The 18685-nt window shown below is 44.7% G+C and overlaps 1 protein-coding gene across 2 annotated transcripts; it reads right to left on the bottom strand.

The window, feature by feature from the left end:
* Positions 1-9962: 9962 nt before the first annotated feature.
* LOC123407916 lies at positions 9963-12554 on the bottom strand. Of its 2 annotated transcripts, XR_006612698.1 has the most exons (8): positions 12250-12554; positions 11605-12121; positions 11255-11352; positions 11132-11156; positions 10926-11046; positions 10706-10840; positions 10217-10527; positions 9963-10140 (listed from the first exon to the last, which is right to left on the bottom strand). XR_006612698.1 is itself a non-coding variant. In XM_045101158.1 (7 exons), exons 2-7 carry the CDS (start codon positions 12083-12085, stop codon positions 10317-10319), a joined length of 1071 nt encoding a protein of 356 aa, XP_044957093.1. In that variant the 5' UTR covers positions 12086-12121; positions 12250-12554; the 3' UTR covers positions 9963-10316. The 2 variants fall into 2 exon arrangements, 1 of the variants encoding a protein (XP_044957093.1); XM_045101158.1 differs by having other exon boundaries at positions 9963-10527.
* Between the last annotated feature and the right edge of the window lie 6131 nt (positions 12555-18685).

Raw genomic sequence — 18685 nt, 5'->3', positions numbered from 1 at the left:
AACAGACAAAACGCGTATCTCTTTAAGTCGCTCGGTGGGAGTTGTTCTTAACAATTCAGTTTTTGTAAGTGCCTGGACCAGGATTTCAAAACCCAACCCAGGGCCGGCCAACAGGCCGGGGCAATGGGGCGCCCGCCCTCGGCCCGTGGGAGGTAGGGGCCCCGGCCCAGCACCGCAGCACGTAGCGAGCCTCTGTGTTACCTCTCGTCGCCTCGCCTCCTGCGGTCCTGCCCTCCTTGACTCCTCCTCCAGATTCGAGGCCCCTCATGAAAGATGGAACAACGCCATGGCTCCCGCGTCAGATTCGAGGTCGTCGCTCCCGTGCTGCCATTAATGGAGACCAATGGTGTCTGGCTATTCCCTTCCCCAATCTTCTCCCTCCTTCCCCTAATCTAGTACCACCGCACCAGATTTGATGTTAAATAGCTGAGAGACTCTCTCCAGATTCGGAGCAGGGGGAGGACATCAGCAGGGCCTGGACATCGGCACATCGCTGACTCTGAGAGACTCCTCCATTCCTCCTCCAGATTTAAGGCCCCTTCTCTACTCGTTGGTGCATCTCTTGAGCAAGCCCTGTGCCAAGCAAGAGGTTAGCATTTCTCTGTTGCTTGGTCCTCTATATTAGTTCTGTTCGATGAAAACTGGTTTATTGGTCACTAACTGCAGACTTGATACACAAAGAGTGTAGGGAGCACACGGAAGATTTCACATCGACAATTTGACATCAAGATCGAGCCCATATCGAGGTGCTTTTGTTCCCTTTATTGACTCTTTTTTTACAAATTGATTGGTGACATGTATTTTAGAAAATGTTTATCTGGTAGTGAGAAAAGAAAGAGAAAAAACAGAGAGATGAACTAATAGAATCCGAGAAAGGTTCAATTGACAATTCTTTTAGAACCGGTAGTTCTTCTAGGAACTCATTGCAATTGGCCATAGTGATTGTTGAAGAGCAACAAACTGAAAATTTAGATGAAGATTATGTTACCAACGAGGATAAAATTAATCTTAGTGAGCATGGAAATCTAGCTGATTCAATAAATTTAGAAATTCCAAGTATTGGTGAACAACAACCTTTTACTTTTGATATCTTAGATCCACGACACTGGAATAATTCGGATGATAAAGCCAGGCATATTTTAGTAGAGAAGGGGCCTGTAAGATAAGAGAATATTTTTTTCCCATCAAATAGTTCTTCTAGACATTTTTCACAAAGTTACTATTTCAGAAAGTTAAGCAATGGGGAGATGCATGATAGGAAATGGTTATTTTACTCTAAACATGTTGACAAGGTCTATTTTGTTGTTGTAAGCTTTTCAAATCCCATAACAACAAGAGTCCATTAGCATGTAATGGATTGACAGATTGGAAGCATCTAAGCGAGAGACTTAAAGAACATGAAAATGGTGTAGAGCATATTAGAAACATGAACACTTGGAATGAGTTTAGAGTCAGATTATCCAAAAGTAAACAATTGATAAGGATTTGATGCAGCAGATCGCAAAGGAGAAAGAACATTTGAGACAGGTGCTAATAAGACTAGTATGCATTGTGAAGTTTCTTGCTAAACACAACTTAGCTTTTCGCGGATCTAGTGAAAAACTTTACGAACACAACAATGGTAATTTCTTGGCATGTGTTGAGATGATTGCAGAATTTGATCCAGTAATGCAGGAACATCTTAGGAGAATTAAAAATGATGAGATTTATCATCATTATCTTAGCCACAAAATTCAAAATGAGTTAATTTCTCTATTAGCCTCTAGTGTTAGAACCTCTATCCTAAAAATTGTTAAAAAGGCCAAATATTTGTCCATAATTCTTGACTGCACTCCAGATGTTAGTCATCAAGAACAAATGACTTTAATTATTAGATGTGTTAACATGTCCAATAACAAATTTAAGATAGAGGAGTTCTTTATGCAATTTTTGAAGGTGGATGACACATCTGGGTTGGGTCTTTTTAGTGTACTTCTTGATGCTATAAAGTTGTATGGCCTAAATATTAATGATGTAAGGGGCCAAGGTTACGATAATGGTTCGAACATGAAAGGAAAAAAAGGGGTACAAAGCCGATTGCTTGAAATTAACTCAAGTGCTGTGTATATGCCATTTGTGTGTCATAGTCTAAATCTTACTTTGTGTGACATGGCAAGTTCGTGCATTAAAGCTATTTCTTTTTTTTGGAATGAGCAATGCATTTATGTTTTGTTTTCAAGTTCCACTAAAAGATGGAAAGTGTTGCTTGACCATATTCCAAATTTGACTGTGAAAGGTTTGTCTAACACGTGGTGGGAGAGTCGAATCAAAAGTGTTAAAGCTATTAGATATCATGCACCCCAGTTAAGGTTAGCTTTGTCCGAGCTAGGTAAAATTTGTGATGATGCCAAGTCAAAGACGGATGCGACCAGGTTTGTTGACTCTACTTTGCAGCAAATTGAAGGAATGATGCTTTTTTTTTTGAAAATTACAGAAATGAAGGATTTGCATCTAGTTTAATGATTGCGAAAGGACTTGCATCAGAAATGGGAATAGATCCGTCGTTTCTAGTAAAACGTAATGTTACTAGGAAGAAGCAATTTGATGAACCCGATAATGTTGAAGAAGTTCTATTAGCTGAGAAGGCGTTTGAAGTTAATTACTTCTTAGTTATGGTTGATGTTGCAAAAGTATCTTCAAAAAACATATTTGAAGAACTTAAAGTGTTCCAAAGTATATTTGGCTTTTTACTTAGCTCGAAAGATTTGAAGTCGTTGAATGATGTTGAATTACATAAATGTTGTGCTAAATTTGTAGAAGCGTTTTCTCGAGGTGATGTTGAATTAGATGAGCTCTTTTCAGAATTACGAATGTTGCAAATGACTTTAGCGGATTTTGATGTGCCATTGCGTGCTATGGAGATTTTTGAGTATGTTAGAGACATATGCTGTTTTCCAAATATAGTAATAGCTTATTGAATTTTATTTACTGCACCAGTCACTCTAGCATCAACTGAATGTAGTTTCTCAAAGTTGAAGCTATTGAAAAATTATTTGAGATGAACAATGTCACAGGAAAGATTGAATGGTCTTGTTACTTTATGCATTGAGAAAGATAAACCGGATGAAATAAATGTTGATGTGATTATTGATGACTTTGCTTCTGGAAGTGTTAGAAGAAACACCAAGATCGTATCTTCATAGTATAAACATGAAGTGCTAAGCTTGCTTTGTTGTGCCTTATGCAGGAAGACTTAGAGAAATTTTATCCAGGAGAAGACATGGAGTGAAGAACATGCAGATTGAGGAGGCTAGAAACGAATGTAAGTTTCGTAGATCTGATCATCAATGTAAACATGAAGTGCTAAGTTTGCTATCAATTTTGATATGTTTTTTTTTGCAGATCAATTGATGAAATGATGGTCTCCTTGTGCCACTTAGAAGAGTGATCTTTTGTGCAATTATATTGTTTCCGTACTACTATGTTGTACTTCTCTAGATTATTACAAATAGATAACATGTGGCGTGTGTTTCATTGTCCCTGTTCAAAAAACATTGATCTATACTATGTACTGATTACTGAATTGTTGTTGAAATACGACAAATTCCAAATTTTTGTCTGTCTACAAAGGCCCCATTTTGTTGTCTCGCCCGAGGGCCTCTGAAATCTATGGACCCGGCCCTGACCCAACCACTTAAGTTTGTAATATTTAGTTTTTGCTTCGGTACCCAGGCATCTATGCTTCACTCATGTGAGCATAATAGAACTGCAATGTCTCATGTGATGTGTAGCTTTTATGTGTGAGTCACATTCCATATTGCCTCTCACCTACCATTTTTCACTCTATGTTATATGAAGTCACAAAATCTTTCTCCTACACAACAATACACACCGAGCTAGGAATGAGATGCATGAAGCCTTGTGCTGCTCGATCACTTACACGCATGTATAGCTAGATAGGGATGGGGGGAATCGAGAATAGTCTTAGCATTTGCCACGGACATCGCCAATGCAACCACTAACGATGAGCACCAGGCTAAGACCCCGTAGAGTTTGTCAGCGTGGCTCTCCATCCCAAGATTAAGGAGTGCGCTGCTGCTGGTTTTTTTCCAGGTGTCCCACCATGAAACTGTCGCACAAGAATGTTGTGGCCGAGTCAACACGCGGAAGCAGGTGGCAGCCAACACGTCACACCTGCCATCACAGGCTCAGGCGGCAGACTCAGCTGCACCTGCCCCACGCTGCATTGCGGCAGCCTGTGCTGATGTATCTATGCTTCATTTAAATGCTTAGACCCTGTTTGGTTCCAATAAGTCAGGTGACTTAAAACCAGTGACTTATAAGTCACTCTTGTTTGGTTGTCACCTGACTTATGTCACCTGACTTATAAGTCACCTGACCACACCGGCGACCTCGTCACTGGACCCGCGCTCTGGACGCCGCCCGGCACGACGGCGCTGTGGTCGTCGTCGACCTTGCCGAAGAACGGCTCGCCGGAGTAGCGAAGCATGCAGGCGTCGAGCCAGACGACGGCGTCCTTCTTGGACGAGCACAGGCGGTGCTGCAGCCGGCGGGACGGGGCGGGGCGCGGCGGGGCGCTGCAGCCGGCGGGGCGGGCGCGACGGCCGGCGGGGCAGGGGCGGGGCGCGGCGGGGCGGGGCGCGACGGCCGGCGGGGCAGGGGCGGGGCGGGGCGCGACGGCCGGCGGGGCAGGGGCGGGGTGCGGCGCGGCGGCCGGCTGGCGGGGCGGGGCAGGGCGCGGCGCGGCGGCCGGCGGGGCCGGGGCGGGGCGGGGCAGGGGCGAGGCGAAGCTCCTGCCGGCCATGGTGGAGACCGGGCGGCTAGCGGAGGAGGCGAGCCGATCCGGGCGTTGGGCGAGGCGGAGCTCGCGCTTCTGGCCTGGGCGAGCCGAGCGAGCTCGCGATGGAGCTCAGCGGCGGCGAGGGCAGCAGCGGTGCGCGGTGGGGAAGGCAGCAGCCGGCGAGGCGCGCTGCGCGGTGGGAGCGGCGGCGAGGCGCGCTGCGCGGTGGGGAGCGGATGGGGCGGTGGGCACGGGTGGGATGGAGCGGTGGGCACGGGTGGGAAAAAGTGGTGGGACCCATCAAAAAGTAGGTGACTTATAAGTTTTAAGTTGGGGTATAGCAACTTATGACTTATAAGTTGGGGTGACTTATAAGTTAGGCCCTTTTGGCAAAATAAGTCACTTTTTGCACTTTTTAACTTATAAGTTGGTGACTTATTTGTAACCAAACAGGGCCTTAGTTGACTTGTGAATAACTTAGAGCAAGCACAATAGTAGAGGCGGCTGCAGGCTGTAAGCTCATCTCATGTCATCTATAGCCCATTTTATAGCTAACATGTACAATAGTTGGTTAGAAGAGTGTACTACTTACTCCCTCTGTTTTTAAATATAAGTCTTTTAAGATATTTCACTAGGAGTCTACATACGGAGCAAAATGAGTGAATCTATACTCTAAATTATGTCTACATACATCCATATGTAGTCCACTAGTGAAACCTCTTTAAAGACTTATATTTAGGAACAGAGGGAGTATTTATTATAGGACTCACCTTTCATTCTCACAAAGTGCCTAGGAGAACGTGCTAGAGCTGACTCTTAACTAAGAGTCCGCTTACCTTCTCTCTCCTTCAACTAAGCAAAAATATACTACTTTATTCCTTATAGCCAGCTGACTCAACTCTATTGTACTTGCTCTTACATGCTCCATCGCGGCAGCCTGTTTCCACCGAAGGGCACAACCACCATACTAGATGGACCCTTTTGGCAACTTTTAGTGATGGAGTAGCAGTGTGTCATTTAAGTGCATAATTTTTCTTATGCAGCATATGACAGAAAATCAATACATGCTGCCGTCAGGAAGCGTGGCGACAAGTGCCATGTCGTGTGTTCATTTCGTTTCTACAAGCACCATCGGTTAAATTTTTTGTGTAGCTGAAACTGTCGCCAGAGCCGGTGGCGGTAGGTGCCGCCGCCAAAGCCCGTGGCGACAGATGCCACGCCTCGGCCGGCGCACGTGCCGCCACGGTGCAGGTGGTCTTTTTTAACATTTTGGTTCGTAGGTGGTTCTTTTTGACAATTTTACAGAACATGTGGTTCTTTTTGACGAAAATTCCTCAGTTTGAACCAAGTGCATTAACACGCAGTTGCAACCACAAGTTAGGACTCAGGGCAAAGGACCCAATTCATAAGATTGGGCGCATAAGATCAATTAATGTGAACTACCTGATTCAACGAATGCATATAGCAGTGGCAGCATATACGCCACAGTACCACAGTACCACAAAAAGCTAACATGCTGAAAAAGAAACGAATCGCCTTCCATCTTGGCCGCTAGACCAAGTCTGAATGATCTCAGGGCATACTAGACTGTGTGCGCAGATCTTGAATCATCTCAAGACAAACTATACTGATTACCTTCCATCCAGCATATTGATGTTAGAGGCTAGGGTTCTACCAGGTCTCGGACGTAGGTTGTAGGGGTGGAAGTGCGGGCTGCGAGGTTAGGGACGCCGGCGCCGGCGGTTGGGCGACGTCGCGGCGTGAGAGAGAGAGAGGCGGCTAGAGTTTGGGGCTCTCGTCTCCCTCAGGAGACGACAACAGAATATATTGTTTATTGTCTGCTTAATATCGAAGGAGTACATATGTTTATATAGGAGGACAACCTCCACTAAACCCTAGATAACTTGGACTCTAACTTGGACTCTAATATAACTTGGACTCTAAGATAGGTAAGATAACTTGGGCTAAACCCGTAATTAACCCTGCCCATTGGGCCTCCTCCGTTGGTACGTTGTACCGATCATAACAATTGCAGTGAGGCCATATGGCGTATTCTACTTTACCCTTCATATGTTCATGTATTGAGATGTTGAAAGGGAACCAAACATCTTCAGAAAATGAGCTCTCAGGTGCTACCCATGAGAGAAGTTTCTGCTCAACCACTTGCATACCGGTTATGAACCTTGACCACTGGTGGATGTGATTGACTGATTGACTAACATCAGTTTTACAGAAAGATTAGGAGTTACCGTAATCACAACAGAACCCCCATACCATCCTCAACACATTCTAACGCGTATTTCGTGTGTCATCATCTATTTAAACCTGAGCATCAAAAGATCTGCAAAGGCATCTTGTAGTATGTGTAAAAACATCGATACCCCGCAAAATGAAAAACGTCACACCATGTTGCAACTGTTTAAAATGAGATAGTGAACGACAATTTTAAAAGTCACTCTTCTTTAACGTGTTGTAAGCCTAGTCAGAGTGCATGTACACACTCCTAAAGTAACTGGAAATACTAGAATAACGTTACTCTAACAGTCTTGCTTGGAAATTTTTATTTTGGCCTGGATTGACCTTGAAAAGCAAATCCATATTGCTGCATAATTACATAGTACTTCCCCTGTAAAAATATATATAAGAGCGTTTACTCACTTCTCTAGTGATCTAAACACTCTCTTATATTTCTTATAATTACATAGTACTTCCCCTGTAAAAAGTCACTCACTATTCCAGTTTATGTGGTGCAAAATTCACAATCGTAGTGCTTGTAATATTGTGAAACATATAAATTTTTTTTTGTATGGATGCCTGCATTATGTTGCTTGTTATGTCAATTGCTAAAGTGTAAATCTGATTAAATATTACTCCCTCTATAAACTAATATAAAAGTGTTTAGATTATTAAAGTAGTGATCCAAACGCTCTTATATTAGTTTATGGAGGGAGTACCTTATATTTGTATACTTAAATAATGATTAAATATTTTATTGCAGTTAAAAAGTTTTGCATTGCAAATGCCGAAATGCTAGCTCCATAAGGCTAACTCCACCGCGCGATCCCAAATGGACGTCTGTTTTGCCCGGATTCTGTCCGTTTGGGTGGGGAGATGGGGTCGTGTCCGGCCCTGTCCTGGGACGCGCTTGCCACGCGCCCAGCGTGCGGCCGCATCCGTTCGCCCTATCTTGTCCGCCGCGGCGTGCCCGCGCCCGCTGCGCCGCACCCACGCCCCCTGCAGCGCCCCGCCCTACCAGCAACAAGTGCATGGTGGTCACGGGAGAGAAGATGGGGAAAGGGTGACGTGTGGGCCAGACGCGGACACAGGCGGACGTATTATGTCCGCTTTGACCCCAAACCCAGAGCAACTTTGGTCTGGAAATGGGGTAGAAACGGACACGGAGATGGCAAAAAATGGGCATGCTCCCGCTCGGTGGGTCGTTTATTTTATTCGTTTTACCTCAAACGGACACGGCCGGACGATTTGGGGTCGCGCGGTGGAGTTGGCCTAAATAGTGGGCCGGCCATGATTTGCAAATCTAGCCATTAATTTCCTAAATGCTAAGCTTTTGTCCGTCAGCAAGCCGATGAGGACATTTATTCTCCATGCATGTGAGAATAATGGTACTGGTAACTTGGTGGGATAAACTCAAATATTTACCAGTGAGTTGCATTCCGTATGCATCTCACCTATCACCTTCGACTCTACGCTATATATATTGTCACAAAATATTTCTCCGACACAAGTGAACATTGAGCCAAGAACGAGATACATGATATCTCTTATGTTTTTAACCTTTTTAGTCATATATACATGGACGCATAGCTAGCTAGGAATGAGAGACGACGGGAGTTTTTTGAGCCCTGTGTAACATCCTACGATAACGGCAAGGCACCAATAAACTACATGTTGTAATTGTGTTCTTCGCGGGGGTGTGGCTAAGGTTGCAGTGGGCGACAACAGGGTGGCATTATTTATCTGTGCACCACATACTCAGTACGCACGTTGACTTGTGTTCTTCTTCCTCCTCCCTCACTTCTAGTCTGGTGCGGCCATCTCCTACTCGGACATTTCGTCAAACATGTCCTGGGCGGCCACGCTGACCTCTCCCACGCCATGGCAGACCCGTGCTCCCTCGCGCTCGCCGTGGCGCGGGCCATGTCCCGCCTCCTGGCGCTACCGACCACCTCGGCCAAGATGCGGTCGGAGAGCTCGCCGTCCTCGCAGGCCTCCCGGAGCCGCGTCGGCTCCGTCGAGCGCTGACATGCGCCGCAGGATCTCGACCACATAGCGCCCGCGCCCAACCGTCTTGAAATATCATGCTTTGTTTTGAAATATCATCCACTGAAACATCTTGGTGGAATTTCTTTGTTTTCCCGTGTTATCAAACACTATGTGATTGAAATTCTGAAACCTATATAGAATTCAAGTTTGCATTGGCATTCCAATCATGTTTCTTTTTTCCTATCTCTATGTTTTCAGAATCCTAGTAAGAATGTTGGGTGAACTCATCACTAGTGGCAAATCCCTTATGCATGCACAACCCCATTATTCACATAAACCAAACGCTGGAACAGTTGGAAGACACTTACACTCCTTACTGTCAGGACGGGTTCTTTTTACAGTGAATGCCTTCATGGCTAGCTTTATTTCATTTCAAATAAGCATGACTAGCTAGGTCACGAGCCACGCGGATATAATCCCGTGCACAATGCTCAAATCTCGGCTAATATCAAAACAATAATGTCTAGTTTACTAGCTAGCGTCTCTCAAACGGACCAAAAGCCAAACTATAAAAATTACAAGTCCAGGACTCACCTGACCCGGTTGTCATTTTTTCCTTTTCTTTTTGGACACTTACCTGACACCCCTTTGAAACTTACCTGACGCCATTGTCCTTATTGCCCGGGCATGCTGCTGATATCTCAAGTGCGTATGTTAGGAGTATGGTTTGTATTCTTGCAAGCATTCTGGCATAGCAGTTTCAGACCTATCATAGGCCTTCACCCAAAAAAATGCTTCTTGTTTTCAAGCCCCAGGTGCACCCTGCATCTGTGCCGTGCTTTGACATTTGTAAGAAAAGAGGTATTCGATCAATCATTTGAGCGCAATTAATACCCAACCATAAGCACAAGTCGGGACTCAGGGCATACAATTGATCCAATTCATAGGATCGTGTGCGTCAGATCAATTATATCAACTTTTTGATTCAACAAATGCATATAGCAGTGGCAGTATATACACCACAGTACCACAGAAGCTAACATGCTGAAAAAGAATACATCTTCGAAGCGTGACTGTGTGAGCATATCTTCAATCATCTCAGGGCATGCTAGACTGAGTCTGATTGTCTTCCAGGCCTACACCCAGCATATTGCAGTGAGGCGATGTTCAATCGTCATTCTCTCAAACAAAGATATGCGTTTTCTATCTTACCCTTGACATGTTCATGTATGAGATGTTGAAAGGGAACCAACGACCTCTTTCTTGTGTGCTTGAGCATAATTCTGCTCATCACACCGGATGAAGAAGAATGTCAACTCTCAGGTGCTACCCACGAGAGAAGTTTCTGCTCAACCTCCTGCCAGTTATGAACCTTTGTCACCAGAGGATGTGATTGATCCACACCAGTTTTGGACCAGGGATACGTGTTATCGTAATCAAAGAGCAAAACTCTCATGCCATCCTCAGCGCATTCTAAAGCGTATCTCGGGTTATCATCTATTAAAACCTGAGCACCAAAAGATCTGCAAAGGCATTCCGTACTATCTGTAAGACCAACTGAAAACATGCTGTAAATGCCTCGTAAATGACAGTTTCAAAAATCACCATTCCTTAATGTGTTGTAAGCCTAGTAGCGCTGCCTCTCCACTATCCTAATGTGACTGCAAAATACTAGAATAACGTTCCTCTAACAAACCATACCTGCAAATCTCTGATTTTGACCTTGATTGACCTTCCAGGGCAAAGTGGTTCCCGAAATGAATCTGCTCAAATAAGCCTGGATAAAACTTCTCAATCCACTCTAATGTGTGATTTTTTATTACATCCTGGCGAGATCTTCAGAAGGAAGGATGTCATTAAGCAGGCAGCACATAATAGAAGATAAACTGATCACATCTCTATAATTAAATGATTGACTTACGTTACTACAGACAGGCTACAGAATGAAGAAAGATTTTGGAGAGCATCTCGGGCGCCTGGGATTGGATGAATACCATCTTTGAAGTAATGGGTTGTAAAGAACTCATGGACAAGAAGGTTAGCTGCAGCAATTTAGAAAAAAAGTTTGATTTCATAGGGTGCAATCAATATTTGAAACATGATGGAACTACTAGTACCAAGACACACCTTTTTCTCGAGAACAATTCCATATCTGCATAGAGTAGTGCAAAAAGATGCAAGTTAAATTACAAACAGGCCAAAGAGAAAATATTACCGGAATTCAAGTTTTTGTAGGTATAAGCAACCCACCCTAAAGAACTCATAGACATGGTATTCTGATACTGAGTGATTCCAAGCGTAACGCTCAGCGATAAATCTGTTCAGAGCAGCAAGAAAGCTTCCAAGAACTGCAAGTAAGAAATAAATAACAGCATAATAAGACAAGATCAATTATAAGAAACAGAAAGACAATCTTACTTAGCAAAGTATGGTCACCATGAGATGCATGTTTGTCACAATAATATTCAATACATAGTTCGGTAGCACCATGAAACCCAACCACTAAAGGAAGGAACCATTTATGCAACCCACATGTAAATTCAGCTTCTGCGTAACTGAGAGATGCACAACTCAATTACAAAGTTGTAATTTCACAATACCTTCATCCACATCAACAGCAACCACCATCTTGGTCGGCACAGGCTGCTCAGGAAAATCAAGGCGCTTCCCACGCCGGTAAGCGCCATTTCCATCCACACTCTTCACACCCACCTCCTCCGACGGCCGAACCTCCGCATCACGGACGAACTGCCGCTGCGGGGCGAGAACCCGCGCCTTGATCTCCACCGCACCACCATCCACCCTCCTGAACCTGCGGCCGTCCTGCCAGTCCAGGCAGCCCTTCAGGCTCAGCGCGCTGCCCGGCGCGAACCTCCGGCCAGCCGCCAAATCCAGGACGCCCTTCCTCCGCGCCCAGGACCCCTCGCCGTACGCGCCCGAGTGGCCAAGGCTGCAGAAGCAGGCGCCTTTAGCGGCGGCGGCGACCGGCGGCGGCATGGCAAAGGGGCACCTCCTCCCCCTCGGCGGCGGGCGCAGGCGATCCAGCAACGACCGCACGGCTCCTCCTCCTCGGCTTACCATGTCGGCACGCGCATTCCCCTGCCAGATCACAGAAACCTGCCAAACCGGCCGGCGCACGCACGCCACGGATCAGATTCCCGTGCCCGAACACCGGAGCCCACGGAATCCGCGAGACGGCGAAACCTACAGAGAGCGAACCGCGTGCCAGCGGCAGGATCCCGTACCTGCGGACGCGAGATCGGATCGGTTGGAACCGCCTCCCCGGCGTGCCCGAGCCGTCGGTCGGTCAGTCAGTCAGGCTCCTCCACGCCTTCCGTGTGATCCGGGCGAGCGGGAATGTGGAAGGGGGTCGCCGCGCATCCTCCGGACTCAGATCGCGAATCTGGGAGGGGGGGAGCTACGGAAAGAAATCCGATGGGAAATTATCGGGGGGAGATCGGAGTGGGCAAGGCGGATTTCTTGGGTTTTTCCTCTCCTTTTTTCCCCTTCTCCTCTCTCGTGCTGCCGTTTTGAGGGTTTCCGTTGCTGCGGCGCAATTATTTCGTGCGTTTTTTCGGGTGTGTGGTGCGGCGGTGATCGTGGGCTCCTTTTTTTTTTTTTTTTTTTTGCCTTTTTGTTTTTGGAACAGGAGCTGCTTATAATGGTTTTCTTTTAACTTTTTGCTGTCTTTTGCAGCCAGGACCTGCGAAATTGGATGTATTTTTTTCAGTGTAAAAAATTATCACATTTGAAAGCCTCTTTGGATTGCAGGACTTAAAGATAATGTAGGAATAGGATGGTAAAAAAAACACGATGATATGTCACGAACCATGGAGAATTTATGGAATTTTCATAATGCTACAATTTTGTAATATGTGCGATTGGATGGTACATAGGACACAAACACATGGATTTTAGAGAATTAAGGAGAGCATGTGAGAGGTAGAGCAAAAGTGGATTGGACTTCTTAAAAGGAAAATAAAATGGGGTTGGGGCATAGGAATGGATTTCATAGAAACTTAGAGCATCTCTAGTAGACCCGTAAAAGGACCGAACCCGTAAAATTTCGGTGAGTATACGGGTTCGGTCCGTTTTAATGGCCAGAACAGACCCCGTATCGCGCATCCAGCCCGTAATTTTTTTATCGCAGCCCACAAAAGACCCCTCCAGCCGGCATATATTCGGTTCCACACCGCGTTTATGGGTCAAACCCTATCCTCCACCGCGATTCAACTCCCATTCCGTCCTAATTTCTCGCCGCCGGCGAGACAAAAAACCACCAGCGGGCCGCCCCTACCATGGACGCCCACGAAAATGGATGGGATGACGCCGAGCGCCGTCGCCGCCGCGCCTCGGACACCGCACGCAAACAGGGATCGCGGAGGTGGCTGAAGTATGGCCTCCGACCGCCGTCGGCTTTCGAATGCCGCTAGCTCGAGGAGTACGAGCGCGAGATCGCGACTCGATGTATCGGCTCCTCCGGCTCCTCTGGTGCTGGGAGTTCATCCGTGGGCGCCCCGTCCTCGCGGACCATAATTCCGGTGAAGAGAAGGCGGAGGAGCTCAGGCCGCTCGCCATCCAGCTCGAGGAGGACGCCGACCAGTTGTGTGGAGGGGTTGCCGGTCCCGAGGACTACCTCCCCCGGGGTCTGATACGGGGTCTAATCTTTAGCGCACGAAATGGCCCTGTAAAATCGTTCTGCATAGACCTGTAAACCCATTTTACAGATCGTTCTTTTGCAGGGTCTGCTAGAGATGCTCTTAGTAGTCTCAATCCATGATCTAACGGGTTGTCATGGGGAAAAATTCCTTGCAATCCCAATTCTATAAAAGTCCTTATGAAAATCCTACAAACCAAAGAAGCCCAAAAATTACTTATGATAATCTTTTGTGCCTGATTTGTCTTTTGTATATATATGTTTCCTTAACCAGATTTTTTTTATTTCAGGCAACATATTACAAAATAAATTTTGATTCTAAATTAAGCATTATCAAATCACAATCATCAACATTTAAGTACAATTGCATACAGATTTATCTTGCCGTTGCATATATTTTCATTCTAAATTAAGCATTGTCAAATCACAATCATCAGCATTTGTCTTGCCGTGCAAAATAACCCGTGGTTGGATGGTTAGGGGGACACTGGTATCTCCAACCCACCAGGGTTCAAGTCCTGATGCTTGCATTATTTCTGGATTTATTTCAGGATTTCCGATGATACACTTTCAATGGGAGGAGACGTTCTCGTCGACGACGAGGCGCCTACGATGACTTCGTAAATCGTGTATATAAACGATTACGTCTGTACTGTGTTTCAAAAAAACATTTATCTTGCTGCTGCATCATTGATTTTTTTTATAACATCAACTTTCCATTACCCACAAAAGAAAACTATTGTTCATCAATGCATAATTTATTTATATGACGTATTTCAACCTTGTTACTTTTTCTATGTAGTACTTAAAAATAGTATGTATACATTTTTACATAGAATTTGAACTTGCAAATATCTTAACTAAAAAAAAATCATCATATGTGTGTCATGTATTCCAACAAGGATGAATATGACAATGCCGAAGGGATAATATCACATATATTCTGGCAAAAAATAGTAGGGACAAAAAAATTGTATTAATTTACTATAAACTAGACAAATATGGCTATTATACCAAGTCTCTATTTTCAAGTGAGTTTTGATAACCTAGCTATGAAAAAATCGTTCTTTTTACAACAAATGAATTAAGAGCACCTCCAAAAGAAAACAAAAAAAAACTCTCCCGGTAAGTTGTTACTAGGGGGCTCTTAGAGAATCTTTAGCAAAACCTGTATAAAGCGAGCCCGCAAAAGTCGTTTACAGTTTGCGGAACAAGGGGTTTGTGGGCCGGCGCACGTGCGGACAGAGTCAAATCTTGTAAATCGGACCCGTAAAAAAGGATATTCGCACGAGATGCTTTTTTACGGGTTGGCAATGCGGGATCTGCTTGGGCAGCACCGCGTCGACCCCACAAACCGAAGATCCCGTAAATCAGAATTACAAATGTGTAATATAAGTAAAATATCAGGCCAACCTCTTCTTTCATTAAATGCCATCAATTTTTTTGTGTCTTCCTCGTTCGGTTCCCGAAGATATTCAGGACCAAAGACACGGACAATCACTTTGGCAAACCTACGCACAGACTCAATTGTACTATCTTCCCAAGTGAGAAGGTACTCATCGGAATAGTCAGCCGGAACGCCGTATGAAATTACCCGCATAGCTGCCGAATTTTTCTGATATGCACTAAATCCCTTCAAGCCCGCGACATTCCTTCTTTGAGTAAAGTATCGACAATTGGCTTCACAAGCTTGAACAATTTTTACAAAGAGGGATCTACGCATACGGTACCTTCTCCGGAAGAGGTGTGGCGGGTATGTTGGATTGGCGGCGAAGTAGTCTTGCATCATCATCTCGTTCCCGAGATGGCAATTTCGAGGAATGCAAAGACGGCTGACGGTCGATCCTCGCCGTCTTTTTCGGTTCTTGTCTTCGTGCTCCTTCACGACAAGGGCCATTACCAAACTCTGCTCGCGAAATATGAGAAGCATCGTCTCAACATTCGAGTCATTCGAATCGGATGACTCCTCGAGCAAAAACTTCTCGCACACGCTCAACTCCATCTCCGGCGGTGGCTCTCTGTAACACCCAATTTTTTTAATTTGGATTTCTATGACTTTTAAGTTGTTTTAAAATGGATTTTAAAATTTGGCTTTGACGAAAACTCTTGAAGTTCTTTGAAACCCTTTTTAAGAAAATCTTTTGAGCTTTCTTCCACAACATGTCTAGTTTGAAAAGGATTTTTTTCATATCCTCTTCTCAAAATGACTTGGTTTGGGAGAACCCTTGTATTTATTCTTTTAACCAACCTTTGGAACAAATTTCCATAGGTTCACTTGTCAATCTTCTTCAATATTTTTTTCTCATCCATCCTTTCTGATTTCTAACCTATGGCACTTCTCTAGCATCTAGGCATTTATTTTAGTTGATTTCTCAAAGTTTTAGAAGGGTTTAACAACCTTTCATATTTTATTTCAATCAAAAATATTTTCTGTAATCAGTTTTGACCCAAAGATTTTTCAAACGAACTCATAGATTCCTTTGGTATTTGATACCCAAATTCTTATCCTTAAAAGACCTTAGTATCCTCAACCCATTTCACCAAAAACATTGGGGTCACTAGTTTGAAATTTTCAAATTAGGTTTAACTCAAGTTTTTTTGGAAATATGCCCTAGAGGCAATGATAAAATAGTTATTATCATATTTCCTATTTCAAGATAATCGTTTATTATCCATGCTATAACTGTATTGAATGAAAGCATACATTTGTGGATATATAGACAAAACAATGTCCCTAGTAAGCCTCTAGTTGGCTAGCCAGTTGATCAAGGATGGTTAAGGTTTTCTGACCATATGAAAGTGTTGTCACTTGATAACTGGATCACATAATTAGGAGAATGATGTGATGGACAAGACCCAAATTATAAACGAAGCATGTGATCGTATCATTTTGTTGGTATTGTTTTCTGAGTGTCAAGTATTCATTCCTATGACCATGCGATCATGTAACTCAGTGACACCGGAGGAATACCTTGTGTGTATCAAACGTCACAACGTTACTGGATGACTATAAAGGTGCTCTACAGGTATCTCCGAAGGTGTCCGTTGAGTTAGAATGGATCAAGACTGGGAATTGTCACTCCATGTGACGGAGAGGTATCTCGGGGCCCACTCGGTAATACAACATCACATATAAAGCCTTGCAAGCAATGTGACTCAAGTGTAAGTCACGGGATCTTGTATTACGGAACGAGTAAAGAGACTTGCCAGTAACGAGATTGAAATAGGTATAGAGATACCGACGATCAAATCTCGGACAAGTAACATATCGAAGGACAAAGGGAATGCTATACGGGATTATATGAATCCTTGGCATAGAGGTTCAACCGATAAGATCTTCGTAGAATATGTAGGATCCAATATGGACATCCAGGTCCCGCTATTGGATATTGATCGGGGAGTGACGAATGGGTTCCGGGTTTTCACAAGGAGGGGCCCACCCTCCGGGAGTGAGCCCAATAGTCCTAGGGTGACGCACCAGCCCTTAGTGGGCTGGCGAGGCCAGCCCAAGTGGGCTATGGCGCCACAAGGAGAAAACCAAAGAAAAAAAGAGAGGGAGGTGGGAAGGAAGGAGTGGACTCCTCCTCCTCCAAACCGAATTGGAGTGGGAGTCCATCTCCTCCTTCGGCTGGCGCCCTTGGCCCCTCCCCTCCTGCTATATATACTAGAGGTTTTAGGGTTTTTGAGACACAACTTTGCCGCGTGCAACTCAAACCTATACCTCGTAGTTCTTCCTCTAGATCGGATTTCTGCGGAGCTCGGGCGGAACCTGATAACCCACAAGTATAGGGGATCGCAACAATTTTCGAGGGTAGAGTATTCAACCCAAATTTATTGATGCGACTCAAGGGGAAGCGAAAGAATATTCTCAAGTATTAGCAGCTAAGTTGTCAATTCAACCACACCTGAAAGATTTAGTGTCTGCCGCAAAGTATCGGTAGCAAAGTAGGGTGATAGCAGCAGTAGCAACGGTAACCAGTAGCAGCAAAGTAACAGCAGTAGCAACAGAGTAACAGTAGCAGCAGTGACAGTAGTAGTGGCAAAGTAACGTAGCAAGGACCAGTAGTAAAAGACTTGTAGGCATTTGATAACCCACAAGTGTAGGGGATCGCAACAATTTTCGAGGGTAGAGTATTCAACCCAAATTTGTTGGTTCGCCAAAGGGGAAGCGAAAGATTATTCTCAAGTATTAGCAGCTGAGTTTGTCAGATTCAACCACACGTAAAAGATTAGTGTCTGCAAGCAAAGTATCAGTAGCAAAGTAGTATGATAGCAACGGTGCTAGAAACGATCTGTTGACGACAGACTATTCCTAATTGTTGTATCAATGGCGCCAGTAAGTTGCACGTGGGCGGAGAGCTATTCTTCCCCGACAACGGTGTCGGAAAAGGATCTTGCAACAAGTAACAGCTAAGTAGCAAGGAACAGTAGTAGCAGCAGAGTAACAGCAGTAGCAACAGTAGTAGCAAAGTGGCCCAATCCCTTTTGAAGCAAGGGACAAGCCTAGACAAAGTAACGTAGCAAGGACCAGTAGTAAAAGACTCGTAGGCAGTGGATCGGTGATGGATGAGTATGACGGATGTGATTCATCATGTAACAACTATAACACGGAGAGATAAGTAACCAGCTCCCGTTCGTCAATCTAATGTAGGCATGTATTCCGTATGTAGTCATACGTGCTTAGGGAAAAGAACTTGCATCACATCTATTGTCCATCCCTCCCGTGGTAGCGGGGTCCTAATGGAAACTACGGGATATTAAGGTTCTCCTTTTAATAAAGAACCGGACCAACACATTAACACGCGGTGAATACATGAACTCCTCATACTATGGTCATCTCCGGGAGTGGTTCCGGCTATTGTCACTCCGGGGTTGCCGGGTCATAACACATAGTAGGTGACTACAACTTGCAAGATAGGATCTAAAACACACATGTATTGGCGACAAGATAAAAGTTTCAAATCTGAAATCATGGCATTTGGGCCCTAGTGACAAGCATTAAGCATAGCCAAGTAGTAGCAACA

This window comes from Hordeum vulgare, chromosome 7H, assembly GCF_904849725.1.
Source record: "Hordeum vulgare subsp. vulgare chromosome 7H, MorexV3_pseudomolecules_assembly, whole genome shotgun sequence".
NCBI lineage: Eukaryota > Viridiplantae > Streptophyta > Magnoliopsida > Poales > Poaceae > Hordeum > Hordeum vulgare.
Note: the sequence above shows the minus strand (reverse complement) of the source record. Positions and strands in the feature narration are given on the sequence as shown.

What these genes read in the sequence shown, in the direction of transcription:
- LOC123407916 (XM_045101158.1), bottom strand. Translation starts at nt 12,085, where the DNA reads ATGGTAAGCCGAGGAGGAGGAGCCGTGCGGTCGTTGCTGGATCGCCTG. An exon ending in TGCTGTTGATGTGGATGAAG is followed by an intron (nt 11,353 to 11,604) that starts GTATTGTGAAAT and finishes TCTTACTTGCAG; the next exon opens with TTCTTGGAAGCTTTCTTGCT. An exon ending in TCAAAATCAGAGATTTGCAG is followed by an intron (nt 10,528 to 10,705) that starts GTATGGTTTGTT and finishes ATGCCTTTGCAG; the next exon opens with ATCTTTTGGTGCTCAGGTTT.